This window comes from Fringilla coelebs, assembly GCF_963513975.1.
Source record: "Fringilla coelebs genome assembly, chromosome: 6".
Lineage (NCBI taxonomy): Eukaryota > Metazoa > Chordata > Aves > Passeriformes > Fringillidae > Fringilla > Fringilla coelebs.
The window spans coordinates 52,076,933-52,104,804 of record NC_140034.1 but is presented as its reverse complement, the minus strand read 5'-3'; the positions used below and the strand labels follow the sequence as shown (position 1 = coordinate 52,104,804).

General features: G+C 38.1%; 1 protein-coding gene across 7 annotated transcripts in view; it reads left to right on the top strand.

The window, feature by feature from the left end:
* The window catches only part of SBF2 (SET binding factor 2), a 230,431-nt gene that overhangs the window by 118,773 nt on the left and 83,786 nt on the right, over nt 1-27,872 (top strand). For all 7 annotated transcript variants that reach the window (XM_084208186.1, XM_084208185.1, XM_084208181.1 and 4 more), the window contains exons 7-16: nt 13,317-13,449; nt 14,437-14,545; nt 15,279-15,392; nt 16,191-16,268; nt 17,939-18,052; nt 18,572-18,700; nt 19,423-19,521; nt 21,738-21,942; nt 24,200-24,309; nt 25,806-25,955. In XM_084208186.1, the coding sequence (XP_084064312.1) occupies nt 13,317-13,449; nt 14,437-14,545; nt 15,279-15,392; nt 16,191-16,268; nt 17,939-18,052; nt 18,572-18,700; nt 19,423-19,521; nt 21,738-21,942; nt 24,200-24,309; nt 25,806-25,955 (1,241 nt within the window). The remainder of the gene's footprint in view (nt 1-13,316; nt 13,450-14,436; nt 14,546-15,278; nt 15,393-16,190; nt 16,269-17,938; nt 18,053-18,571; nt 18,701-19,422; nt 19,522-21,737; nt 21,943-24,199; nt 24,310-25,805; nt 25,956-27,872) is intronic.

Below are 27,872 nucleotides of genomic sequence, written 5' to 3'. Positions count from 1 at the left end.
GGTAGCAAGAAGACTTTCAGTGCTCTTCTATTTCTTGTTGCCTGTTAGTAAGATGGTAGGTATCTATAGAAGCTTCAAAATGCAGTAGCTTTCTTCAGGCTCAAAGGAGATTTAGGTTATATTTAAGTTATATTTCTCTCCTGTCTCACTGCATTATCTGTACATTCCTAAGTTTCTGCCTTAAGCTCTTTTCTCTAGACTCCAACCCTGCTTGCCTTCTCCATGTGGGTATTCAGCAGGGATGTATTCAGTCCTTTGAGTCTGAGACATACACCTCCATCTCCCCAAGAGACAGCTTGTTTTCCCAAAAGAAGCCAGGACAAAAAAATTAGTGACCTAAGGAGCAAAACACAAACATAAGGTTTAGCCAGCATGTTTAATTTTTGCACATTTCAAGGCCTGGTAGCAGGAATCACACTGCTAAGCTGAGTAGAAATTACAAAAATTTATTTTCCTGAAGAATTTTTCTTTCCTTTCCAAGTACTTAATCAAAGACAAAAGAGTTTTCCTTCCTTTCCTTCTTGTTTAGTCTCATATCAGGTCTGTTTTCCTATGTCCTTATTTCCCCTGTTCTGCTTTGTTTGCCTGTGCTTGTTTTCCTCGTATCTTAAATTCACCACTCAAGTACGTTCAGTAAAATCATATGGATTTTGTGTTAACAAGAAAGTAATTTTTTAAGTGGTGAAAATGACACTTTGAAATAAATTCTGCTTTGAATCTTTTGGATGAAGACACGAGGTAAGGGTGCTTTGGAATCCAGGGCTGTTTAGAATAGAGGTTAAAAAGGTGGAATGACACAAACATGAATGGTCATGGTAGGTGGAGCCAGGTTGGTTGCTTGGCAAGCTTGTCTTTGATTTGTCCAAACTATGATGTAACTGGAGGTGTTAAATATCACTATCCTTCAGCCTTTTTATGTGTCTTAAAGTATTTTTAACTAGAAGTTGTGTGTGTACCATTAGACAGTATATGGAGCCTCTAAAAATGAGTACTCGAAAATAATATAGTATAGTTGAAGACTGCAGTGTCATTAAATATCTGTAATTCCAGATCTCAAAAGTGATTGATTGATTACATTTCTAAAGATTATTACAGTTGCACAAAATATAAATACTAGGGCAGATGTTTGTGGTGATGGGGGAGTTGCTAAGCAGGGAAGTACTTCAGTACAAGCACTTCAAATGCTCCACTCCAGCATTGATGTATTTTCTTAATGTGACTGTTCATTTCCAAATTTCAACACTGTGACTTGGGACTCAGAAGTTCAGAGTGTTCTCTGTCCTTTTGCCCTGCTTGCATGTTCTTGCTCTTCTTTTGCATCAGAGCAGATACTTCTCTGATACCGCAGAGAGCTGCTTAAAATTAAATAATTAAACACCAAGAAGCAAGCAGAAAGGAGTGAATTATATTCCATGTTTCCATGGAGTGACACTGACAAGGATGACTTTTGTTGGTTTAAACAGTCATGGAGCCAAACCCTGTTACTGTTACATGGTGATAAATCCACTCAAACCAAAATGTATATTATGGTTTTGTATGGGATTGTATATTAGTTGTATGGGATTGTATATTAATTGTATGGGATTGTATATTAGTTGTCATACCTATTTAGAATTTTTTGGAGTTGTATATTCAAGTGCACAGAATTAAAAGAAATGCTGTATTTTCTAATTTTTCAGATTTACTAGAAATTAATGAAGAATGGTGGAGAAGAAGGATGTTTTTTTAATATAATGAATATACCGTAATTATTTTATGTTCAAAAGTTGGTTTGACAAGATCTTAATTGCAGCGGCATGATTTTAATTATTTTTTAATTGAGATGTGCTGCTCCAACTCTGTTTGGAAGTAGATATTTGTATGTGCCAAGGGATTTGAAACTGACACGCTTGCACTTTACAGCTTTGGCGAACTCGTGAAAACCACATTTTTAGGATGGTTCTGTAGTTGTGCCAGTATCACACAGCAGATGTTCTGCTCTCAGACGAAATCTGTGCATAGGCTGGGAGTTGAGCAGGCTCTGTCCTTGGTTCTTACAAGTCCTGTTTCCTTTGGAAGCTGATGTTGTGGCACTGGGCAGCCCCCAGGCCCTCCTGGCAGGGCTGGGCTGTGCTCGAGGCCAGCCCAGCTGGGCACAGCTGGGCACAGCTGTGGGGGAAGAGCTGGGGGAGACATGGCAGGAGGGGCTCCTTGGCCTCTTGGCTTGCCTGCTGTCCTTAAGCTCAGCCCTGCTGTCCTTAAGCTCAGCCCATGTCCCCAGGGCCAGCCCAAGCCATGATTGTTGTGCCTCCTCTGAGCGGGATCCTCCCCCTGGGCTGCTCCTTCTGCCCTGATCCCGGCCCTGCTCACACCTGGGCTGGCCCTGGGACTGGCCTGGCCATGCCAGTCTGGCTCCCTGCCTTCCTCAGACCCTCCTCATCTCTGTGCCCTTGTCTGGCTGTCTCAGCTTCTGGCTGTCTGTCTCCAGCCCCACCCAACTCATCTCTTCTGTGTGTTGGTCAGGGCACTTCCCCTTCCCCCCTTGCTCCCTGCTTCTGTTCTGGAGATGCTGGTCCCTGGCACCTGGTGCTTCTTCAATTTTCACTGCTTAGCTTTGAAAAGTCTTGAGCTGGTACTTTGGTATTAGTTCTTCACAGTAAGGTTTGTTCCCTTTGATGCTAAAAATCAAGCTTTATAAATCCTACAAGAGAGGAAATCGTGCACCACAACTTCCTGGTATAATTTGATTCTGGGGAAGAGAACAAGATTTTAAAATTGTATTATTTTCTTCATCTTAAAATATGAACACTGATCAATTTCTGCATTCTGCACTGAAGATGGCTTCATCTGTTAACTGTCTTTCCAATGTTTTATTGCTTCCCAACCCCTCAGAAATTATGATGTGAGCTGCTGGGGGTATAAACAGTGAAAGTGTCCAGCCTACAGAGTAACATAAACAGTGTAACCTTACTGTGATAATTAGAAAATAACCTATCACATCAAAAGGAGAAAAACTGAATTATGGTGTGCCTCAAATGAGTTTATTTTTGTGGTAGCTAATTTTCGTGGTAGCTAATAAGCAGTGGCCAATACTGCTTTTTTTAAGCTCACAGTGTTTGTAGGACATGTTATGCTTTACATTTTTATTTTAAATGAAATTAAAAGTAGCCTTACTGCTTAAAAAGTGTAGCTTCCTTTAGAAAACATAAATCCCCAAATAAGGTAGAGACTGAAATGAATATTTAAATTCTTGGTCATGTTATAGCTCATGCTGGCTCCTAGAGGCTGCTTTTTGAGCAGTGTTAGGGTTTTCTGCTGTACTCCATCTTTTTAGTTTACTCTGTACCACAGACCAAATGTATTTACCATTTGCTGATTTTTACATCAGTATTTTCAGGGAGAAGTTACAATTTAGAGAAACAGGTGAGCACCAAGAACAGGCTCCTGCAAAAAGATCATGAGTTATTTAAGGTTGGAAGTTAAAAGGTAATTTCTGACAAGAAATATCCTGAAACACCTCCTGTTGGGAATAGTAATGCAAAGCATTATCAGTGCATTTAGGATGAAGCTTGATCAGTTTGGGGTTCTCTGATATAGCCATGATGGGAAAAGGCTGGAATCTTTCACTGTTTATAGGCCCTTCAGTCCCATATTTCTAAATCCAGGATATATTAAAATACCCAGAATTTTTGCTTTTGGCTTTGTTTGTTGACACTTTGAGTAATGTTTTCTGTAATAAAATAACTTCTCATTATTTTAATTCTGGGTTAGGGGAGATAAAATGTTCAGCCTCTCATGTAATGCATTATATGCCAGCAGATGACAATACCAAATTACTGTATAAATGGGAAAAGACTTTCCTGATGAATATATATGTGTATTTGTATGGCTGGGAGACATTATGAAAGGGTCACTGCACAGTCAGCACGTGAGCTGGCTTATACTTGTTGACTAAGAAAATCCTGGTGTCTTTGACATACAGCAAGAATATTTTAATATTTCATTATGTAGGGCAGCAAAGCAATGAGAGATGTAATCTGCAGAGCATATGAAGAGTCCAAGTGCAGGCATTTTCAGTACATTAATACCTATAGCAGGGAAATGCACTAAGGGTCAGTGTGGTGCCCTTTCCACATCTTATCTTTATGAGATTTCAGTGATATGAACCAGAACTTTTTTTACTGTCAGGTTGTTTACAAACTTCTCACCCAACTCACTTGATTTTTTCCTTTCCATGAAATATCATGTATCCTGTGATGGGAACAGGATACATGAATATATATACATGGGGACATATGTGACTTGTTGGTTTTTAGCAGCATATGTAAAATGCTAAAAACATTTTCAATGTTTAACATACTAAAGCATGTTAAATGAGGATGGCTTTATTTAAGTGTATACACTTCTAATCAGTGTTTGATCTTAGGAAATTGTATACTCTCCAGCCTATGGGACCTGGCATCACATGAGTGGACGCTGTTGGCTTATGTTCTAGTTTCAGTTTAAATCCCACTGGCTGCTGAGCTGCAATTAGCTCCATAACCCAGCCAGAGAGAATTTACCATTCAAGCTTTCCAAGTAGATTTGTGTAGTCCATCAAAGAACAAATAGATTATGAAGGGATTTGATGTGGCATTTACTGCTAATGGGGCCTTACTGCTGCAAGAGCAGAACAAAAGGAAAGTGTTCTTTTAGATGCTGTTGGAAATAAAGGGACATTGTCATAGGGAATTTTATACAGGGACTCTTCTGCACTTCCCAGTAAAGGCACTTTGTGGACAGTCACTGAGGCTTCATTTCCCCGGCAGCCAAGCAGATGATCCTGTCTGGAATGCCCACTTCCAGTTGCTTGGCTAAAGTGCTGCTTGAGTCAGCCATGCTGAGCAGTTTTAGCTCACCAAGTGAACAGAAACTATTTGGAGGGTGGAAGGAGGGAGGGTCCCATCTGTTTTGTGTCAGCAGTCTCAGGTTGTGGTTTGATGCTGTGGTTAAATCAGCCTAATGGCCAAGGGCTGCAGAGGGAACAGACCCATCCCTCTGCCAGCTTGAGCTCACTCACTGCTGTGAGCTTTGCTGCAGGTGCAAGGGAAGCAGCAGCAGCAGCAGCTCTGCCAGGGAGAGCCAGAGATTCCAGTCAGGTAACGCCAGGCCATTCCTTCAGTACATCCTGCTCTGGTTCTTTTGTTTGACACGTGGGGGTACCCTGGGAGCTTGGTCAGCACCCCTGAGATGCTGCTGCTGTGGTGGCAGGAGTCTGAAATGAGCTGGAGGCACTGTAGTTCTTAGATCCAGTATTTCTTGCAGAGTTCCATGTCTTTCAGCCCAGCAAAGCACATGACATAAGATGCTCACTTATATCCACTCTGAACTTGTATTACTCTTTTACTGACACAGACTGTGCAGTAGTTTATTTTAAGCAAATTATAAATCTGGAAAAGAAAAGTTATCTGGCATAAGTAAATCAGCTTAAAGCTGTGTATTTGATAAAGTGCCGCAGTTAATGAGCTTTTTTAAAAAGAAAACATTTCAAATAAGAGAAAAAAAATTACAGAGCAGAGTTTTCTCTATAACAATTCAATGACATTTAGGTGAAAAACTATTAGGTGAAAATTTGTTTTGAGACATTTGAGGAAGAGAATTATTTTCTATTTACAGCAGGACTTCAGAAAACACATCTCAGAAGAGTGCAAAGAAATTACTGTTTTTCAGAGATGAGCAAAATGTAAGCTCCAAAAAGCAAATGTCTAATAAATAGACAAATACACTTCAAAAATATGCAAAAGAAGCTTGTCTCTGCTTATAGAAAATACTGAAAGGGATCCTCCTGGGACCAGATGGCTTTTCTTTCTATTTTTGCTGGTATGAGTGCAGGCAGAACTTTTCTCATTATTCCAAAGCAGGCTTGGTAGCTGTCAAATCATAAGAACTTGCAAAATTGCATTTTCCAAACTTTGGTGTTAATACTTGTGGTGAGAGGAAAAGAAAACCATTTCTATAGACCTTTATGTCCATATATTTGTTCTTGTAAATTCACATTTAAAGTTTTGCTGTTTAGTTGCATTTTGGCCTGAAGTATCGCTGTCTCAGGAGGCCAGGAAAATCTCAGAGAATTGGACAAAGAACTTTTTAAAATTTCATAAATGTTTTGAAGAGAATCCAAGCATGATCTTTAAAGAAAATAAAGTGATTCTTAACATTTTTCATGGTTACACCGTTTCACAGTTTCTTCAGTTGAATATTTGTCCTTTTGTGCTGGTATTAAAGGACAAATAGAAGATCGCTCTTAGAGAATATCCTGCTCAGCCACATCTGTTCTTGTTGCCTTTGCATTTATTTGGTTATGTTCATGTAATGCTTCTGCAGTACTGTTCCTTGAGAAAGACTTTGTAGTCCTTAGACAGGAAACAGGTATGTTTGCAGTTCCTTGTGTATCCTTGACCATTTTTCCTGAGTACAGTTCAAGAAAGACAATACTCTTCTCATTCTTAAATATTTACTTTCTAAGGATCCTACTGGTATTGCCCTCACTTTGAATTGTTTTGTTAAAGAACACTTTTTCTGTGTTAAGAACACTTTTTCTGTGCTTTAAATGAATCTAGACAAATTATAAAATCTTAAAAACAAATCAGGTTGCTCAAAAAGTTTTCATGCTCCTTCTGAATTTTAAAATGTCTGTTGGTGGCTGTACAGAATCCTCCTCTGCTTTCTACCATCTAGGAATCAATTTGGAGAGATGCTCAACTGCTCTGGTTTTGGTTACTTAAATACATCAGCAGTTGCAAATAATTTCTCAAATCTCAATTTTAGATTTGCTATCAGGATACAAAGAGATAGTTTTGGCTAATCAAACTGCTAGCAATAATTTTTATAGCATGTGCTTATTTTTATGACGTATCTTTTGATGTAAATGGGAAAAAAGGTTTCACAAAGCATTTGGTTCAAACAAAATAAAATCATCATTCTTGAAAAGGTAATTCTAAAGAATGAGTGAAAGAAATTCACCTGTAAAATTTTCAAGAAATACGGGAGTCTTTCAGTAGCACTCTCCCACTTCTACTCATGGAAACTGGGCAGCATTTCAGTTCATTAGTGTGCATCCTTTATCCCAGTCCACTCAAAATTCTTTTACAGAATTTCATTGAGTTTCTGTTAGTGTGGACCTGTGAGGGTTACAGAGAAATTCTATATCCTGATATTAGTAACTAACAATTAGTACACACATTACTAGTAATTATACAGGATTACTGTTTACTTTTATTTATGATTTATGAATAATAGATATTTATGGGATTAATATCCAAAACAAATAACAGCCTAGTTATAGTTATAGTTATAGTTATAGTTATAGTTATAGTTATAGTTATAGTTATAGTTATAGTTATAGTTATAGTTATAGTTATATATAATTGCCTTCCTAGATTACTAAATGACTAAGCAGAAGATGAGATGTGAAATCAGACAAGAAATTAAACTGTGTTTCAGCAGAATAGACTATTACTTAAATCTTAACACCTGTGTGCATATAGAGACACAGTAGGAGAACAGAACCTTCTGGTTTAATTTGATATTTAACAGTTCAATATTTAGAAACAGAGCTTCCTCCCCTCCCTCTAGGAAAAAAAATTTAGTCTCATATCTGATTTCTTTGAAGATTCTTCCCCTTCAATAAATCTATTTTTTGTAGCATCTCTCAAACACAACCTGTGTTATGGCCCAGACATACAATCAGTAGCAAACTTTTAACTGGTAATGCAGGTTATGTTTGTATATTTGTGTAATTCAGCATACTGCCTTCAGATGAAATTGGCATTTACCTCCCTGCCACGTGAATGCTTTCTGTATATGAAAGGTTTATTGTCTGGTTTACCTTCCTATGTCTTTTCTGCTTTGTCAAGAAAATTCACTTAACACAGTCACATTCATCTTGAGTGTATCAATCTCCCTTTGGGTGTGTAAAGCTTTAAAATACCTATATGAAATAGTATTGCACTTATCTTTTTCAGGGATGAAAACCTTATTTTCTAAATCTTCTATTAAAAATTGTATTTAGCTTTATCATTGTGTCTGGAAAATAAAAAATCAGTGATGGTGTTCACTCAGTGTATTGGCAGAGCTGTATTTGGAGGATCAGGAAAGTCAAAGGGCTTTTGCTGCTTCTTTTAGTAGGTCTGCAGAGGGATTTAAGGAAATTGGCAATAATGGAGTGATATCAACATGCAAATCACAGACAGCCTGACTGTTTTCTGAGCAGATCATATGCTGTGCTTAATCCCTGTTTCTTTGTGCCTGTGTGATTTAGGGTTTGGAGAACAACCATCTGCTTGGCTCAGTGCAGACAGCACAGCGTGGATACTGTTGAACTTTGGGGGAGTGATAGCTGGAGGAATATTTATCCATCAGCTGAAGACATCTCTTTTATATATACCTCCTCATTTTCACAGTCTTTTTGATAGCTTTTAATGATCAGTTGGCTTTTGTGGTGTTTATACCAGAATCTCTTTACATGGTCCCTCTGTTTTTTCTTCCCACCCTCCCCAGCTGCTTGTTTGTAGGGAAGCCTTCCTTCCACCTTTCTTGCAAAGAACATGCAGAATTCATGGTTCAGATTCTGATTTGCCTTCAGTTCAGTTCCCAAATCAGAAGGGCATCTCTAAAAATGGAGATTGGCTTCAGTAGTGCATGTCACACCCATGTTTCCTTCTGTGGGCTCAGAATTGGGGATGAATTCATGAAATGCTGGATTCTTTGAGTGAGTCTCAGCTGAAGGCTCCATGCTGTAGGGATTGCTTCTCTTCCTCCTGAGTCTGACAAAGCCCAAATAAATTCATCTCTTGGGGTTCTCATCTGACTCATGTCCTCTGTTTCCCAGCCAAAAGCAGGATCAATTATCCCTCCCAAAGCTCTCTGCTGGCACAGGCAGATTGCTCTCCACTTGTGAGCAAGCTTGGCTGGGATTCAGCCATGGATGTGCAGTCCTGCTGTAATCACAGACCTGCATGCTTTCCTAAATGCAGGTTGATCCTCAGATGAGTGACAGAGCAATCATTTGGGTTTCACTCTGTGTAGCTGATTGGAGATACTGTGTGATTTTTGGGTGGACAAATCAATGCAATTTGGCACAGATTACCTATGTGAGTATTGAGTACAGTTGTTGCCTCTTATTTACTAGTTAAGCTTGTATTTTGGTCATTAGCAGAGTTATGCAGCCACATCTAAAAATAAATATGAAAAGAGTTTTGTTTTTCTCTACTCTTTCCCTAGTTATCTTTAGAGCTTGACACTGCCTGGCACAGAACTTGTACTAGGCAGTCTCCAGTGGCCTTTCAGAAAGGCTTTTCAGGCTTTGTTGACCCATTTCCTGGATTAGTCTGGCTAAGTTATGGATTATTTTGTCTATTAAGCTTTTTCTTGTGTCCAGTAATTCAAGAATGGCATATTGGCATAGTAATGTATTCAATTAGTTGAGTTTCTGAATCCATGTTTATAACTCTTTACAAAAGTCTGAAGAAGTGGTAATACTTTGATTTCATACAATATGGAAGACAGTAACTTGTCAAGTAGACTTTGTGTTTGGTGGTTTTTTTTAATCATGCTTAAATAAGTACTTAAATTCTAGAACAACAGGAAGCTGGCAGAATGATACATTTGTTGATGTAGGATGTCAGATAATTTAGTACAAATTACAGATTCTTTAAATACTTGAAAACAGTGAAGGTCAGGAAGCCTCCATTCAAATTTTTCCAGCGTATGTATAATATTTTACAGGATGTCTGTCTGTGGACTGCAAAGGAGTAATCTGTAAAAATCAACTTGTTTGTTGTTTTTCATGTTGTCTATTTATGCCCTGACAAATGAGCATCGGATGTAGTGTGAAGTCTGCAGAGCAGCAGAGAGTTCAAGGTTACAGCCAGCCACGATTGTGTCCTGCAGCACGAGGAAACCGGGCTCAGGCTGTCATTTTGGAATGGTTTGTTTTCAGTAAACAACTTGGAAGGCTTGGAACAACACCTGGGTGGCTTCCTCAAACAATTTCATCAATGGCTTCAATGATTTAGAAAAGGAAAGTAATCAAAAGTCCTGCTGTTTATAATTTGTTTGATTCTATCAGACAAAAGTTTCCCTCGCAGTCATTTTACTGCTGGTGTTCCTGAAAAGATGCATTTCAGTGTGAGTGTGGAGCAATAATTTTGTATGGAGTTAATGGCTGTGATCTTGAAAATAAGAAAGTTCCAGATTAGCTGCCTGTATTGCACCCTTAATTTTATTTATATTATGTATTTTATATTCTTTTGTATTGCATACAGAGCATTTAGGGAAAGAAAGAGGGAAAGAGAAGGAAAACACTGGTGCAAAGAAGCTGTGTGGGCTGCACAGCTTTTCAGTCAGTGGAAGTGGTTAGCCTGGGTTTTATTGCCCAAGTGTGTTGGATGCTCTCAAGCTTCTGCAAGTAAAGCAGTGTTTAGCTCAGCACAGCTGGGGCTGCCTCAGGTGCATTCATGTCCCAGTAAACATTTCAAATTCACCTTCCATGGCCAGTTAAAGTGTAATGAACATCTGGGAGCCCAGCTCCCAGAAGGCAGTGAAAACATGTTTGCAGTTTGTGTTCTGCTCTGGGACACCGAGTTAAGCTGTGGGAAATACTTGCTGAAAGCAGTCATTTAAATATCAGCTTGGAGTGGTGCTGATTAAGATGCACTGACAAATGCCTTTGTGGAGTACAAACTGAAGCTTTATCTGTGGCCACTAAAATGCAGCAAAACCAGACTTAATTTCCCTTGTGAAACTTTGAAAGCCTCACAAACCATACCATCGCTGCTGAGTAAATTAAATAAATTTCCATTGACTGACATCCAGAACCTTCTGTAAAAAATGCTGACAAAATCCATTTCTTACAGTGGTAAAAGCAGATAATAATAATAATCAGACAGATATACACTTTAACACTATGCAGGAACATGAAGATTACCTTTATTATTTATACAAAAGTGTATCATTTTACTAGTCCCTAGCAGAGACACTGTCATCTACAACCACTGTGTTCACATACTGTGAAGTACTTGCAGGTGTCCTCTTTATACATAAGAAAAATTCTGATTTCCCCTTCATTTATGCGTCTTGTTAGTAAAATTTTTGCAGAAGTGTTCAGTTGTTATGTGCTCTGGAGAATCGGGTATTGTTTTGTGTCTGATGAGGAAGCCTGTATTCAGAAGAGATTTGAAATTAAAAATGCTGATACTGGATAAGTTTTATCACTTTCAAAGGTGTTAGAATTAAAATACTCCTTCTAGACCCTTCAATCATCATAATTGACAGCAAAATAATACCATATAGCTAAAAAGGCTGGATTTTTTCACAGCTTGGTTTCAAGTGAGTCTTCTACATCAGTAAATGAATGTTCTAGTTCTTTCCAAAATAAAGTTGGAAGTCAATGACATCCAGAAAGTATTTTAGAACTCTTACCTTTCAGAACTCAGGTTTGGGTTTTAAGATGTGCAGACAGGAAAACCATCTCTTTCAAGGATTTTCAATTATACTGGAAGTATTTTGATGACAGGAAGGGCTTTTTTAGAGCATTTCATTGTACCGGATATTTTGAATATTTGTGAAGGTTTTTGGTATTATTTTCCTCAGTAATACCTGCCAAAATGTTATAGGTGTTTGGAGCACTGTTTGAAAATCTTTCTATCTGATTGTAGGAAAAAATTGTCAGATGTTTAAAAAATAGCTATTCCTAGATGTCTTGAGACATTTGGTAGGGAATGAAAGGGAGTGAGAAGCCCAGCTGAAAACAAAAATTTAGTTTAAAACAAAAAGTATACTCCAAAATATTTATTAAAAAATTTCTGGGAAAGAAACAAGGGCAGTTTGGCATAAAAAGGGCAATTTGACTTTTGAAATTTTTACTGAGATTTTTTCCAACTGCAGGCAGCAGTTTCTAACCTTGTGTTCAAAGGACACTATTTCCAGTTCCCTTCTAACCATTCACTGCTGGATGCTGTGAGGAATCAAATTGGACTTTTTCTCATCATCCTTACCTTGTGTGTTCCACAGCAGTTTGTTTTCTACTAGCACAATATTAATTATGCCACTGACAATAATATCAAACATTTGCAGCAGTAATTCACTGAGCCTTGTAGCAAAGCCCTCTATCCTCAGTCCTCTCCAGGCTCTGCCTTTGGTTGTGTGAGTTCTGTGGGACTCTTGGAGAATGGGGTTTGGAAGCACAAGCTGTTATTTTGTGGTTTTTTGTCCTTAGAATGAATTCTTCTTTTCCTAAACAACCCTCTCCAAATCTTTGTCCCACTGTGTTTATGAGATGAGCTTTACTCCAGTCAAGAAAATCTGCATACATTATGGAAGAAAAAAGATTTGTCAAAACATGTAATAAAAAAAAAACAACTTGAAAAACCTAAGTGTTAATTACCATGTGGATATAGTGGCTCTCCACAGTCACACTTCTTTTTGGGGACATTGTTGCTAGATAAGCAGTAGCTTTGGGAAGGTAATACAGGCTGTCTTGCTGATAACACAAGCCATGTCCTTGGGGAAGCATCATACATTCCAGCATATTTCAGGAAATTTCATAAATTTCAGCATATCTCACATGTGTCAGGCATGTCTGCTTCTCAGGATGGGACTTTTTTTCTAAAGGAAATATATTTTTGGTTTTCCCTGAAAGCACATGGCTTTGTCTCTTAGGTGAATTACACTGTCTTAAAACAGCCCCAAAAGCATCCCATCATCCGATTCACGAGTCTTACCCTCAATCTAGTGGGATTTTTTAAAACATTCAGATCTTCCTTTAAGCATCTTTCTAATGATGAATACTCTCTTACTGCCCTCTTTTAACCTCTTGACTCTAGAATGGATAAGGTATGAATGTATTCAGTAGGAATCTTTTCATTTTCTTTGGAACTTAGCAGGATGATTTTATATTTTTTTCCCCTGCTTGGGGTTACAAAGAGGTTTAGAAGTTCAGCCTGGATCAGTGAGCAGGATTGAGTGCTGGGCACACAGAAGGCCATGCAGAAGATGCACATGATGCTGTTTGAAGCCATCATTGAGCATTGCTGGGATTGGTGCTGAGAAGTGCAAGTGGTATTGAAAGGCAGATGTAATGCAGTATATCTGAAACATGGACACACATTCAGGCAGAATTATAGCAAGCTGAAAAACCAGCTGCACTAGTCAAATAAAAGGTAGAAAAACTTGGAACTTGGCAATTTATGTTTCCATATGCTTTTGGAAAATCCCTCCAGAAAATGCTACATTGTAATGTAATTTTGACATTTTTGGCATGTTGTTACAGTTCTTTCTTATTATTTTCTTTTTTTAAGGAATCCAAAATGTACTCAGCTTATTCTGTGCCGTGCTTACAGAAAATAAGGTTCTCTTTCACTCAGCAAGTTTCCAAAGGCTCAGTGATGCCTGTAGGGCTCTGGAGTCTTTGATGTTTCCCCTCAAATACAGGTGAGCTAAGTTGGGATTCTTTGAACTCATTAAATAATTTTAGAACTCATTTTGTAGCTTTTATTACTAACACAAATATAATTTATTACAAAAACAAATGACTTTTATTTTTTGTTTGTTCCAGTTGGTAAAATAAGCAGAGTTATTAATTATGCAAATCTTGGTGTGTTCACATCATTAATAAAAATCTGATTGTGGCAGTGGAAACAATTAAGGGAGAAATATTCCACCTGCAAATGTAGGGTAGAAACACTACCCACAACCCAGAAGATCCTGTGGCTCAAAGATAGCAGCTACATTAGCGTGTATCAGTTTTAAGTCACTGACAAATGTCCAGCAGAGAATGACTTTTAAGTCAACAAACTGATCCTCTCTAAAATGCCACAGGTGGATCCAGAATTTTGAAATGGAAAACCTAATGTCAATCAATTTCGGTTTTTTTAGGAAGAAAACATCTGATTCTGACTCACCTGCTTCAAGCTATGCTTGTGTTTTAGTAGCTTGGTTTTTAAAATAATTCAGAGATTGGTTTCATTATAATATACAATAAGAAGGAAGAACTGGAAATTGAGTTTTGGAATATGTTTCTTAATGTTTAACTAATAATGAATGTAACCCTAATAACTACAAATTAGGTGTAGAAATTAATTGATCAATGTAGATCCAGCTGTTGATGTTGTTTTGATGAACACACAGTTTTTTAAATGGTCAAACCAAGTAAACAGTGCCTGAAATAGCATTGTTTAGTTGTCATTTCAAGATGAAAACAAGATATTTCCTTTAGAGACTTCTTATAAAATGATATTTTACGAAAGGCTGAAGTGTAGGTATATGGCCACAAAGGAATCATGTTTTTAAAATCAATGTATTGTTTATAACTTCACTGTCCCTGATTAACAGGAAGAGGGGTTTTTTTTAAGAAAAAAGTTGCCTTATGTGAAAGGATACTCAGAAGCTTTTATTGTATTTCCCTTGTTCTTTTCCCAGTTATCCCTATATCCCAATTCTCCCTGCCCAGCTGCTGGAGGTTCTCAGCTCCCCCACACCTTTCATCATTGGGGTGCACTCTGTCTTTTGCAATGACATCCACGAGCTGGTGAGTGTTGCTGCCCCTCCCAGCCCAGAGTCTGCCCTATGCTCAGCTCAGAGCCCTCCTGGGGGCTTTGGAGGTGCTTGTGGGAATAATTCACATCTCTTCAAAATATTGATATAAGAAAGCAAGGCAAGACAGTCAGGAAAAGAAAAAAGAGAAAAAGCATAATTTTTTTTGGTAAATGCATTGAGACTTGTAAATTGGAGGGAAATTATTTTGATTCTAGTGCAGGAGGGGAAGGAATGGATCCATTTCTGCTTTGTCATCTATTTGTCCTGAGTTTGAGCAATTCACTTAGGATTTTCAAGTGTATTTTTAATTGTTTTATATTACCCTTTTTAAGTATGTGCTTGGAGGAACTGAACCAGGGTTGCAAAAGGTGCTTAGAAGCATGAAATTTTGCTTCTAGTTGCCTTCCCAGTGTTCCTTTGCAAACAGCTTATTCGATATCTCAGGTCTCTGAACTCAGACCTGGAACATCCAGAAACAAAAGTCACTTTTGAAAGTTTAGCCTAATTTCATTTTCTTTCGTTTAATTTCATTTTTCGGGGCTAGATTCAGTAATAGAAAGTATTTGGAGTATTTCCTGTATCAAAAACATTCTGTACATTAAAGTTGGTACTGTTTTAATTTGTTTCTTGAAACTTATGTGCAGATCATTGTGCAGAAACTTGAACTGTTGTGTTTTTTTTAAGCTATGCTCACTGTATGCACTTCTACTATTTGTCCCTTGCAGTTAGATGTAATCATAGCAGACCTGGATGGAGGAACAATTAAAATTCCTGAATGTATTCATCTGTCCCAGCTGCCAGAGCCATTGCTACACCAGACTCAAATGGCACTTTCTCTGGTATGTTTAGATAAAATCCCCATTTTTCACCCTCTCACCTATTTGTAAAGAATGAAAAATTTCAGCATTAAGCTTTCAAGCACACTGGAAATGAGATTTAATAGAATGATTCATGCATCATTCCTGTTTTTAGAAGAGTTAATTCTCTGTAGTTCAAGTTAATAGTAATGGAAATCTAAAATGCCTTTTCACTGTTGAAGAGGTAGAGATTTTTCCTTTATAATGATTTTTAATAAGAGTATTTGAGCAGCATTATTACTATGCAGTTCTGCTGCCTTTCTGTGTTTATAAATTCATTTCAACTGTACATTTTCTTGAAGTTTAGCAAATTAATAACCCTTTAAATTTAATCTGTGTGTTGCCCCTGTTTCAGAATTTAGGAATGATGAATTCCTCATTAGGGAATTGCCATAAAAAGCACTTCAGTTTGGGTTTTTTGCTGTCATTGTAATAAAATAGAAATCACCTTATTTGGAGGCTTCTGAGCAAATCTTGTCTTCAACAGAAGAATTTTTAGTCAGTTCATGTGTTTCAGCTGAATTGTCTCTAAAATCCCTAATGGTATTGATAATTTTCATGGACTGTGGTAGGAGTTTTTGATAACTAACTCACATATAGAAACCTGAAGCTGAGAAGTTAATTCCATCTTTATTTCTGTACAGTCTTCACAATTTAAATCAATTTATTATTTGAGGTGCTCAATGTCACTGAATTTGAGAAAGGGGGGAAAAAAGTCTTTTTCTCAGCAAAATGAAGGAAAAAAGATTGAAAAAAGATTATGTTTTCAAAATTCTCTAGGTTTTGCATCCTGATTTGGAAACAGCAGATTATGCATTCCCTCCCCCACGAACAGCTTTATCACACTCAAAAATGCTGGTAAGATTTCTGTCTTATTTTCTGCGTCTTACTTTCATAAGTGGAAAACTGTTGAAATTTTAAACTAGTAGCTTCTTTTTAAGAATTTGTGTTTGTTTTTCCATATATTTATAGTATTACTGGTGGAGCTAAGAAATGCATTTTTCCCTTTACTAGCATTCTGATGGGTTAGAAGTTTTATAAAATCAAAAATCAGTTCAATTTAAGAACACACATTGGGCATTTTTGGGTAGCTTGAAAATGTGAAACTCCTAGGTGGTACAATATATTTGTTGTACTTCTGACTTTTGGACTGAGATTTTTCATTGCTGAAGACAGGGAATGTTATCCAGACTTCATATAAACTAATGGAAGAATTCAGCTGAGATCTCAATTTGAATAGGAGAGTTTCAAATTAATATAATTTTGTATCAAAATAAGAATTTTGTGAAATTTGAAAGAAATTACCTGTTTTCAAGTAGTCAAAGAAGTCAGGGTACAAATGTACCTGTTAAAATCCTAGAGAGCAGCAGAAAATGAGCATATCTGTCAGTAAAGTGAGCCATACAAAATTTAAATTAAAAATAGAACAACAGGGATCATGTTCCAGTGCAGAATAAGCAACCATCTAGTAAAACACTCCAATAATATATTCCAGCTTTATATAATTTTATATATTGCTTTTATATTTAAAAATAAATTCCAGGCTGTAATTTACTTAATTGGTTGTTACTTAACTGATAGCTGGTTATCTGATAGTAAATATTGTGTGTAATATTTAAAATTAGAGTTTGTAACATAAGACCATAAAACCTGAGGTAATAAAGGAGTTTTTGGGACCTCAGTTTTTTTGAGATGGCTGCTGAGATAAAATAATAGGGTGGCCCAGGATCTGATGTCAGTCTAGTGGCATCTGGGCCGGGGGGAGATGTCACTGCCCCAGCTGTTCACATCATTTCCATTGATCTGGTGGTGTCTGTGTAAGCACCCTCTTAAATAAATAATCCAGGACTTTAAACCCCTACTATTCTAAACTTTTTAAAGTAACTCTGGCTTGTTTTGGTGGCAGAAAGTTGGCAGGTGAAGATGTGACTTGGCAGAATCCCAGACAGGTGGCTGGGCAATCCTGGAGCAGTCTGGCACAGCTGCAGCTGGAGGCAGGAGCGGGATGCTCCAAGCCTGGCTCCTGCAGCAGCAGCGGTGCCTCCTCAGGCTCCTGACATTCCCTGCTGCCCCTGCCCACTCTGAAGGCACTGCCTGTGGAGTGCTTCAAAGCCACAATTATTTTAAGGAATGAATCCAGGCTAAAATAGCCTTTTTGCTTTATTTCACATCAGGTTTCTCTCCTGGCAGCCCATTTGAGTGGTTCAGGACAAGAGCACCCCTCAGCCCCGCTGGCTTTGCCCGGAGCCTGTGCTGCAGGCACAGCAAAGAGCAGCAGGGTGAAGGGTGGCTGTGTGCAGGATCTGCCATGGCCATCTGGGCACTGGGCAGGGCAACCTGGTGGCCTTTAAGGTCCCTTCCAGCCCCAACCATGCTGTGAGACAACCTCATCCCTGTACAAATATCTCTGCTTCGTGTGCTGCACTGCTGCACTCATGGAGCTGTAGGCATTTCTCATGCAGATTCCTACCAAGTGTGGAGAAATTTAGGATGTGAGGATGCTTTGACAATTCAATTCCTGCTTGCAGGACAAAGAAGTGCGAGCAATCTTCCTCAGGCTCTTTGCACAGCTCTTCCAAGGATACAGGTCGTGTCTGCAGCTGATCAGAATTCATGCTGAACCTGTCATTCACTTCCACAAGGTAAAGGAGGAGCAGTTCTGTGTGTTTATGGTGTTCCTTTGTGCCATGTTATCCCCACAAGCCTGCCTTTTCAACAAGTGGTGAAGTTTAAAAATGTAAATAAAGTTATCTCCATGTGATAAGCACATCATTTTGGCATAGCACAGTATCAGTGTGTTTTAGTGGGACTAATTGCAGGGACAGGACAGAAATGTACAACAAAGTTAACACTGAAATTTAATACAAATAAACATTTGAGGAGTCACTGTGGAATTTTGAAAACCTCTGTATGTAATAACACATTGCTTGAAGGTACTAGTTTTCTCTTTTATTACCTGTGAGATTTAAAAAACGTGTGCATCAAATTTCAAATTTTTAGGTATAAAAGGATACTATGTACGGTAAAAAACTTAATTAGAAAGTACCACTTACTAGTATGAGCTGATAGGCTGGTGAAAGTGTTTAATATATAAGAATTGTTTATAATTGCAAGTTTGATGCTGATTTAAAAAGTTGCATTTTTTTCTGTCTTTGTTGCAGGCAGCCTTCCTGGGCCAGCGAGGCTTAATTGAGAATGACTTTCTAACCAAAGTGCTCAATGGAATGGCATTTGCTGGCTTTGTGTCAGAGAGGGGTCCTCCCTTCAGAACCTGTGATCTTTTTGATGAGGTGAAAACTGTTTCTGTATTCCCAAGTAAATTACAATTTACATGGGAAAAACTACTGGAATGCTTCTGAATCCCCAATGTTTATTGTATCAAGTTTATACTAATCATCTCAATTCTTATTTTCTGCTAAGGAGTTATTTCTAGCTTACTTCCATAAAATTATACTCCCTTATATGTGTGAAGTTAAATAGTTGCATAAAGTTTGGTTCCTGTTGTCAGATCTGTAGCTTCATAATACATTGAATGTACTAGTACAGAATTATTTTCAATATTTAATTATATTCTCTGAAATGTTAACAACCTCATAGAGAAATATTACATTAAATACATATCCAAGAATGTAAACTGAGACAAAAAAAATTCATTTTAAAAAGCAAAAGCAATGCTGTAGTTTTTACTGTGTTGGTTTTGAGTTAAATGTAGAGTAAAAACAGAGTGTGATATTAATTCTGTGTTGTTGTAGTAGTAGTACCTATGAGAAATTTGGATTGAGTTATAGAAATGTGGAAGGATTGGTTTGGGTGCACAGGACTTTCTGTCTGGTAACAAATGCTGCACATGGAACTGAAAATGTTTCATGTTCCAGAGCAACGTGACCTCACACACTTTTCAGTGTTCACCTTTCTTTCCTTGGTTTCAATTTAACATTTCGCAACTTAAATAGGAAATAAATTTTTTTAGTTGAATTATCAACATTTTTATTCTTTCTTCTTTTAAAAAAAGTTGGTGGCCTTTGAAGTCGAAAGAATTAAAGCTGAAGAGGGCAATCCACCAAAAATGATAAAGCATGTTCGAGAACTTGCAGAACAGCTCTTCAAAAATGTAAGTTGTCTGTACCTGCTGCATCTGGAGAGTTGAGATGGTAACATTGAAAAGTCTGATTTCTCAGATTGATCCAGTGTCCAGAAAATGGAAGTGACTGTTTGTGGTAGTCATCATCTACATTATGGCAAAATTTAAAGATCAGTAAATTTGTGCATGCAAAGGAAATTCAATATAATACCAGTGGTTTATTAGTGCTAATATTGGTTTAGGTAAAGGTACAACTACTTGTCTATTTTTAGTGTGTATTCACATAAGGTCTGTAAACTGCTAATTTTCTCTGCTGCAACCTGTCTATGCCAAATACATCTCTTTTCTTGCCTCTCAACAGTTTTCCAGATGAAAATTATACATTTATAATGTGTATAATATAATATATATAATACATACACATTATACAATGTACCATAATGTGTACTTTCAGCAGTTCTTTCCTGACCCAGTCACCCTGGTTTGCGTGCTCAGCAGGCATTATTTCATTTTTTACAGCCTGTTTCTTGAACAACTCCATTTCCAGTTTAATTTTTGCCTTCATATCATGTTTATTTTACATAATGCTTTTATAAAGTCTCTTACCATTCCATTAGCTGGTTCTGGGATGGGTTTTTTTTTTTTTGTTTGTTTGTGGGGTTTAGATTTTTTGTTTGCTTTGAGGTTTGTGGGCTTTTTTGGCATAGACTGATCTCCCTCCCCCTCACACTTCTATGGTTATTTAGTCTCCACAGAGCATTATCTAATACACCATCAGCTGACACCTTTGTCACCCTTTCTTTTCTACATCCCACAACCCCAAAGCTGTGGTCTACATCTACAATTCTGAAAAAAAAACCCACAAGAATTACCAAATGCTGCTAAGTTCTGGGCTGTCTTTTGTGTTCTGTGTGTCTTTTCTGATGATGAGATTTATTTATACCGTTGTGACTGACCTGCTCCTTCATAACCACTAAGTCAGTGACTTCACAGGAGCACACACTGGTATTCACTAAATCTATTGAGAAGTCAGATTTCTGGTAGTTTGGGCATGCACCTGTCTTTGATGAAACATAGGTGATGAGTAACGCTGCTTAAGCTGTGCCTGGAGCTGCCTGATTTTAAACAGACTGCTTGATGTATTTTGACATCTCGTTTCACAGTTTTAATAATCACAATATTGTAGCTGTGACAGTTTAGATACAAGGGAGAGACAGAGACATCTCTCTGTTGGGGAGAGATAATGTTTGCATGAGTCCTGCTGGCACAGGTGGACAATCCAAGGCATTAGACCTTTAACTAGCCCAATAGCATCTGACGTGACATTTGTGATGTCCAAGAGAAAAGGAACTTTTCCTGTGCATTTCCTCTGAATCTCTCCTCTCACTGAAATGGATTTTGGAGCAATTACTCTCTTTTTCTGGAATTTTCTGCCCTCTGTGTTCTGTTACCCCATCCTGAGTCTGTGTTCCCTTTCTCCCTCTTGTTTCCCCTGGCATCTGCTGCTCTCATGCCCCTGGATTTTTGGCTTGTTCCATAAAATTTTCCTTTGCAGAGAATGCATGTGGCTAAGTAGCTGCTCTGTTTTGTCTGCTGTTTCTCAAGTTGATGCACTTGATCCCCTTGTTGCCTTTTGCTCCTGTAAACAACAGTATTAAGCTCCTGTTTACAAGTTTTCTTTCAAACTTATTGTGCATTTACAAGAGAGCCCTCATTGATGGATAGCACTCTTTGGCTGTGGTATGTAGCCAGCAATGAGTAACAGCATAGAGTCAAATTGGACAGCAGCAAATTCAGATGTGATTAATGGTAATCCCAGAATAACTGAATGAAGAGATGAAAATACCCCATTTTGTTTGATTCCTGCACCCTGGAAATGTGAGCTGTGATCCTGTGCATGGTGGGAGATGGTCTCTCTAATGAAGAGCTTGACAGTTTGTATTCAAGTCCTTAATATTCATTGATTTGCATAAACAATCGGCCTAAGTTAAGCTAGGATTTTCCTTTGCACTTGTTTTGAATTTTTCACAATGACAAAAAAAACCATTATGAAAGCCTTTAAGAAAGTTGGAAATATCAAAGTTAATGAGTCAAAGGCGATATGAATATGAGACATTTTATTGATCACCTGCATTAAATATTTGACTTCCTAATCTTTTGGGAGATTCTCCAGAGAGCAGCGAAACTCGATGAGGCAGATGTTAGCGCTGCAGGATTGATTTGGTGTGGGACCTTTTGCCCTGCAGGAGAACCCCAATCCGCACATGGCGTTCCAGAAGGTGCCGCGGCCCACGGAGGGCTCCCACCTGCGCGTGCACATCCTGCCCTTCCCGCGCATCAACGAGGGCCGCGTGCAGGAGCTGCTCCAGGAGGGGCTGGCCCGGAGCCAGGGGGCCCCCCCTGCCACCCGTGGGGACAAGAAGTGCGTGGTTCCTGCAGGTCCCCCCGTGGGTATGTTCATCTCTGCCCTGTCCTGCCTGGTTCTCGTGGGGGATTAGCATTTCTGCAATGTGTTGCTCCCAATTTGGTGTTAATATTGTGGTTTTAGTGATCGTGGCAAGCTCTGGTGCCTAGACTCCGGTGTTTGCCTTTGCCCCTTTTTATCTGCCTTTACAAAGTCAAACATCCAGAAAGTGAGGGGTGTAACTGCTAATAACAAAAGTGGATTTGATCTGAATTAGATTTTGAGTTGGACAATTAAACTAGATATTGAGTTGAAAAATTAAACTAGATATTGTACTCAGGCAGGCCCGTTAAATATCAACATAGGTCACTTGTAGCACTGGCTGAACCAAGCTTTGAACCGTTTGAATTCCTCCTCTGATAGCCAGTGGAAGGCATGTAAATTGCTGGAAAAAGGCAAAGAGCAAAGCTAGCATTTGTCTCAAAAGAAAGAAACCTATATTTAAGCATAAAGAGCAGATGTGGACATTGTAGGCCTGTCATTTTAATTTTAATGCCAGAAAGTTCTATTACTCATAGTCATACTCATCGATGTGAATGGCAGCATAAACCAGTATGGTTAGTAAACTTGCACATGAAGAGCTTGCAAAACTTTTGAAGGATGGGCTAAGAATTCAAATCCATCTTTAAATATTACATATCTAACCACAAGACTCCAATGAATTCTTTCCTTCTCTACTGCTTTTCTTCAAATAAGGTATGGCACTTGCATAGGCAGGCTCGCCTGACTAGGCAGCAGCTCTTCAGAAATTAATTTGGGAACTTTAATGACTGTAGGGCAAACATGACCCAACTATATCAAGCTACTGCAAAAAAGCCAAACATCTTAGTAGGATGTATAAACAGGAGTGCAGTCAGTGAACCCCATGGAGGAATCTTTTCATTGTGCTCAGTAAGACCTCAGCTGGATGTTTGTGTCCATGTTTGGACACTGGAAGACTGTCTCCATTTTTGGCTCTGTTGGAGGGAGTCCATAGGAAAGCAACAGGAATGACCAGTGGTCCAGAGAATGTGACCTATAAGGAAAGATGGGGAGTTGTTTAGACTGAAAGCTAGGAGACTGAGGGGACACATAATAGCAGGCTTCAATTATACAAGAGACAGTGAGAAAAAGAAGGGGAATAATCTGTAATGATAAGAAATAATGGGTTTAATTGCAGCACAAAAATAGAGTTGTTTGTCAGCAAGACATGGTAGAATGAGGATGGTGAGGCAGTTGAGTGGATTTCTTGTGCAGCCATGGAGTCTCTCTTATCACAGAACATTGGGAACATATTAGACAAACATGAGAAATAACATAAATAGAGTTGATCCTGTTTAGGGACAGCAGGGTGAACTAGATGGCCTCTTGAGGCCCTGCCCAGGCATGTTTCTCTTTGGGTTTATGCCAGGAGAGGATGAACTCTCTTCACCTGCCTTTGCTGTTGACTCTATCATTGAATCTGGTACTTACAGAAAATTTAAAGGATGCATGGTTGTGTTCTGTTGTCTTTCTTCAAAAGGCTAGTTGCAAGAGAAGGGATTTTTTTTTTAATAAGTTAATTTCTGTGTCAAAGCAGGGAGTTTGCTGGTTTTTTTCTGAGGAGCAGCTTTCACACTTATACTCCCTGCTGAGCTGTGTCTCAGAATCCTTGGATATAAGTAGCTCATTATTATCTACTAGAAAGGCATATCCTGAATTTAGATACTATTTATTTGATCTTATAGAGAAAAAGAGAATGCTAGTTCTTGCTTTCTGAATTTTGTTGAAAAATCAGGGCAAAACAGTGCATTAAGAAAGTAAGATCTCAACAGTTTGGAATCAAGATAAGAGAACAGGTTTGTCAGGTTTTATTCCATGTTGCAGAATTCTTGTCATGGCCATCTAAAAATAGTTATCTACTGCTACAAAATATGCAAGGCTATGTAACTCACTGCAGAGCACACACATTTATTATTAATTTGTGTTTATTTATGTATTTCATCATTATGTTAGAGGTTATAATCTCTTTGTGCCTGGATGAGACAATGAGGACAAAAGTTAAGAGACTCAACTAATCCAGTTACAATTCAGAGCACTCTCCTTTTCAGATGGAATAGGAAAACCAGAGATTTGGGATCTTGTGTTCCCATCTGCCTGCAAATGGTATTTGCTTAACAGAATAAAAGGGAGGACACAGTAATTATTTTTTTAAAGATATTTGTGGTATTCCTTGTGGTTCTTGCAGACGTTTTACAGATGTATATTCTTCTTTTTCTTTGTTAGTTTCCATAATGGAAAAAGGAAGCACAGTTTTCAACAGCGCTCAAAGGCTGGAAGTTGTTAGAAACTGCATCTCGTTCATTTTTGAAAACAAATTTCTGGAGACTGAAAAGGTAATAAAATGAAATTTGAATTCTCCCAAATTACTCTCTGTTCAGTTAATGAGCAAATGGAGACTGGCCTAATCACAAAGTACCTTTTGAAGTCTTGCTACGAATGCTAAGGATTATTTTGGCCATTTGAATGAACTAAGCAATAAAAATCATCATCTAAATACAATATTGTGTGTCATATGAGGCTAATGGATTTGAAAACTTGTTTCTAATCCTACATGGGTGAGTTGAAAACCCTTTTTGCAAAATTCATTACTGTTCTAAGTAGCATTGTCCACATAACTTTTTTTAAGAGGTGGATGTATATGGGCCTAGCAGCATTAATTCGAAGGAATGCAAACAAAAGGCATACATATGTGCTTTGGTGTCTAACAGCCAATGCTCTTTGGAAATTCTCAGTACAGTCAGTTTTGCTGGTTTTAAAAAACAGTAATTTGATAGAACTCAGAGGTGAATATAAATATTTGGCATGTCTGCCTTCACTGAAATGTGCTAGTGAGTTGTTATCCTTGACATTCTTATTTTCTCTTCACTAAGAAGTTGCCAGGTTTTGTAGATTCTGTCCGTAGAGTTTTCTGTTATTGATTGTAGAACAATCACTCGAACTTAAATCAAATCTAGTTCTACATATGAAAATGACTGCAAAATTATTTTAAGAAATTTTTTGACTTCTCAGGGAAGTATCACCTCTATATCTGTGATGCTGTGCAGATCAAGATAGAAAATGAGCTTTGCTTGATTTGCAAGTTATGGTGTCAAAATGCCCATGGGAAAAGTCCTAATCAAGTGTGTAACTCTCTTAAAGAGTTTTCATCCAAGCAGAGCACAGTAGTTTTTAACCTCATTCAACTTCCAGACACATGGGCAAGTTCAGTGAGTTTTTTGTCCCTCTAGATGGTAATTTTTTCCTTAGCAAATAGGCTGCCTTTTCTTACCTGTTACCTCCAGCCTAAAGGGCCACAGCTGGTGATCACTGTTGTAGCATTTGCTGCATCTTTAAAACTTTGGTGTAAATACCCTGGTGGCCCTGGTTTAGGATAAACTGCATGACAATCCAGTGGCCTCACTGCTATGAGAGCTATGCCATTTCTAAACCCATTTGTCATTCATTGCTTATCCCAAAGCGTGCTGCTCAGCCTTGACAGGCAAGCTCCAGTCCTGGCCTGCCTGTACAGAACAGAGCACTTGCTTTCATCCACAATAATCCATTTCTGATTTCACATCCATTCAATGCCTCTCCATATGAAAGGATTTCTATTTACAGATGCAGGTGAGAAATGCTGTTTAATGCATTTGGAAAAAAAAAAGGAAAACATTTAGTACTTGGTAACTCAGGCTAAATCACCCATTATGTGAAAGTTTGATATTCAAGCTAATGGATAATTTCCAGAGTTGTTCTTTACTGTCACTTGCAGTTTCTTATTAAAAAAGGAATGTGTTCAGTATGAGTAGTGCCATTGCATTCCAGTTCCATAAGTGAGGTGTTGTTCCTGCAGACCCTGCCTGCAGCTCTGAGAGCCCTGAAGGGCAAGGCAGCTCGGCACTGCCTGACGCAGGAGCTGGGCCAGCACGTCAAGGAGAACCGAGCCATCCTGGACCACCAGCAGTTCGACTACATTGTGAGGATGATGAACTGTGCTTTGCAGGTACAGTATGGCAGGGCTCTGGCCTTGATTGTCTTTCTCTTCCTTAGGACTAGGATAAGCAAAATTGCTTAGAGGCTTGTGGAGAAGCAGAATAATTGAATTACTCGACCGTGTCCGGATTACTCGACCGTGTCCTGTGGTGATGTAGGAGATACTGCTTGGTGGTGGATTGAAGATATTTTGTTGTTGAAAGAATAAAACACTCGGGTCTGTACAGATCTGCCTGATATGACAAGCAGAAAGAAAACTGTTCCCATTATTAATAATTTAGATACAATTTGGTTTTGATACGTAGTGAAATGATTTAACTTAATGGCTTGAAGTGCTTTTTTTTAAATGAGTGGGTCTTGGCTTTTCCAGGTCAGTTTCAACCCAGAGTTCCTAAAATGTGTATCAACCACTGCTCACTTAAAAATCCCAGAAGTTTGTCTTCCTTGTTTAAAGAGAGTTTAAGAAAGCATACTTTCTGCTTCTGTGGCTCATGGTGGCAGTTCTGCTTGCCAGTTTGTCAGAAACTCACCGCAAGTGTTTTCAGTTCATCTCCAAAGTTAATTCTACTGAATAAGCATCAACATATGGTGGCAGCTACCTATGAAAGCAAAATATGTGGGTGACTTCTTTTGACTTTCATTTCAATATTTGGTCTGTTTTACCTTCACTTGTTCTCAATTCATCATCTGAAATATTTTATGGACTTACTTGTTTTCTTACATGTCTCTTGTCTGAGAATGTCGTGGTATTTATTTAATTTGTAATGTGATCACATTTGGTTATAATTTTTCTTTTGTTGACCCTAAGTTATTGTATCAAATTAGGGACTTGATGGAGGCCTTAGTATTTTAATCCCACTCTCCTCTAACCTAAAACCCACTGAAATTATTCTGCAATAACTTGTAAAAGGTTGACCCACATTTCTTAAAAGGTGAGTGCTAAATGCCACTTTCATTGAAGCGTAGAAATAAATTAACATTGACTGAGCAAATGCTACCTCAGGTCACCATCAAATGCAAGTTTTGCTGTCTGTTGCATTTCTTGTTTGTTCACAGTAAGGTATTTTTTTACTGTTGTGAAAGAAGTTCCTCTTTGTCTGAGCATTTGTCTTAAAAGCAAAACTGCTGCAGTCAGCAGATGAAAACTGAAGTTGACTGGCTAAAATTACACAGCACCTAGAATCTGCTTTTTGACACAGTTCTTCACCTTTTCCAAGCTCTAAATTTAGCCTTAGACTTGGAAGAAAAATTGAATTTATCTGTGAAACTCCATTTCTCTGTCCAAAATCATGACTAATGGAATATTGCACCTGCTGTATATTCCAGAGTTAGAAATTTTCTTTCAAACCAGAAAGCAGGATTGTCTAGACATGTCACAGGTTTTGCTTTTACTTTTTTGATCATTCCTTGGTTAAAAAAACATCCCAATGTTTTTAGATAATAGGAACAAAATAAAAATCCCCTTTCTTTCTGTATCTTAGAAAAATGATAGCAGAAGAAAATGAAATTTGCTTTTCTGATGAAAGGAATAGTGACATCAGCATTTAATAAAATAATTAAAGTCAATTTTGCTCTGGAGGAAAAGCTTTTTTTTCCGTCTCGGTGATTTGAAGGCCCAAGAAGGAGCTCAAGTTCAAGGAAATGAATGTGACTGAAGAGTTCCTGAAATTAAAATAGGCTTGTTTTTCTTCAATAAAAATTAGGCTTATTTTTCTTCAATAAAACTAGCAAATATAACTCAAATCGTGCAGGGGAAAGAGATCAAATAAGGAGGCACAGTTTTCATGCCTCCCTCCCCCACCAACACTATTTTCATATCTTTGAAAATATGAAATGAAAGTTTTCATTTCTCAGAAGTAAGCATGGCCAACATGAAAACATCTGAACTCCTGACACTGGGCAGTGAGTTGGAAGCAAGTATTTTTAG